Source organism: Terrapene carolina, unplaced genomic scaffold (genome assembly GCF_002925995.2).
Source record: "Terrapene carolina triunguis isolate 2854851 unplaced genomic scaffold, T_m_triunguis-2.0 Scaffold68, whole genome shotgun sequence".
Taxonomy (NCBI): Eukaryota; Metazoa; Chordata; order Testudines; family Emydidae; genus Terrapene; species Terrapene triunguis.
The window spans coordinates 999,746-1,000,824 of NW_020664419.1; the positions used below are offsets into that span (position 1 = coordinate 999,746).

General features: G+C 69.2%; 1 protein-coding gene across 2 annotated transcripts in view; it reads right to left on the minus strand.

Moving 5' to 3' along the window:
• Positions 1 to 445, minus strand: part of TMEM209 (transmembrane protein 209) — a 22,688-nt gene extending 22,243 nt beyond the window's left edge. For both annotated transcript variants that reach the window (XM_026648584.2, XM_026648582.2), the window contains exon 1: positions 381 to 445. In XM_026648584.2, coding sequence (XP_026504369.1) covers positions 381 to 407 — 27 coding nt within the window. In that variant the 5' untranslated portion in view covers positions 408 to 445. The remainder of the gene's footprint in view (positions 1 to 380) is intronic.
• Between the last annotated feature and the right edge of the window lie 634 nt (positions 446 to 1,079).

Genomic DNA, 1,079 nt, shown 5'->3' on the forward strand with positions numbered 1-1,079 from the left:
CAGGGGCTGTGTCTACACTAGGGACGTTAACGGCTGCTGCCGAGGGCGCCGGCGCCAGGCACGGAACCTCACGGGGGGGCCCAGCCCCACTGGTGGGCCCGCACTGGCCGGAGGGGGCGTGGCCGGTGCCTCCCCCTATCGCCACGCAGGGGAGGGGCCGCGCGCGGGGCCCACCCAGCGCTCCCCGTGGGGGAGGGGCACAGAACCGACCCAGCCCCGGGGGCAATGCGGGGGGGGGCAGAGCCTCTCACCCAACCCCTCCAGTGAGCAGCCGGCTCGCGCTCCCCAGCGGAGGAGGCGGGAGGGGCTCGCACCCCGCCGGGGAAGCGCCCCCCCCAAGGCGCGAAGGGGGCCGGGAGCCCCCGTCTGCCAGCACTCACCCCGCCCGCGTGAGGAGCTGCCGGCATCAGGCGCCCACGCCAGTCCCCACTGGGCTTGCGCCGACTCCGCGCAGCCGCCGGCCGGAAGCGAAGCCCTTCCCACAGGGGAGGGCGGGGCCTGTTGCCATGGGGACGGGGAGACGGCGCGCTCGCGCAGGAAGCCGTTGCTCCTCCCCTCCCCCCAGCGTCTCCGCTGTCCCGTTTTGGCGGGAACGCGTGTGAGGCGCGATCGAGGCGGGCGAGAGGCCAGCGCGAGCCGGAGCGCGACGCCGAGGCCAGCGTACTTCCGGCCGGCAGTGCCCCCATCCACTAGCGCCTCCGCCGTCTCCCATCCCCGCTCCTGGGACAGGAGTGAGGCGCGGGCGCGTGGCCATAACGGCTGGGGGCCGCACGGAGGCAGGGTTGCCAACGCTCCAGGACTGGCCTGGAGTGAGCCTCCCGGAATCGGCATCCATCTCCCGGTGACTATTGTAAACGGGCCGGGAGATTTTAATGGGATATTTTACAAAAATGACATGTTTGAAAAAAAAATCTCCCAGAATAGCTTCGGTCATCATTGGGAACCCTAATGGAGATAGTCAGCCTGACAGTGGTGCCTGGCTCTAACAGTACGGCGCCACACAGTGACACGTCAGCGAGACATTGACGCGTGACTGTAACAGAACTGTGCCACACGGTGACCCGTCAGTGTGACAAGCA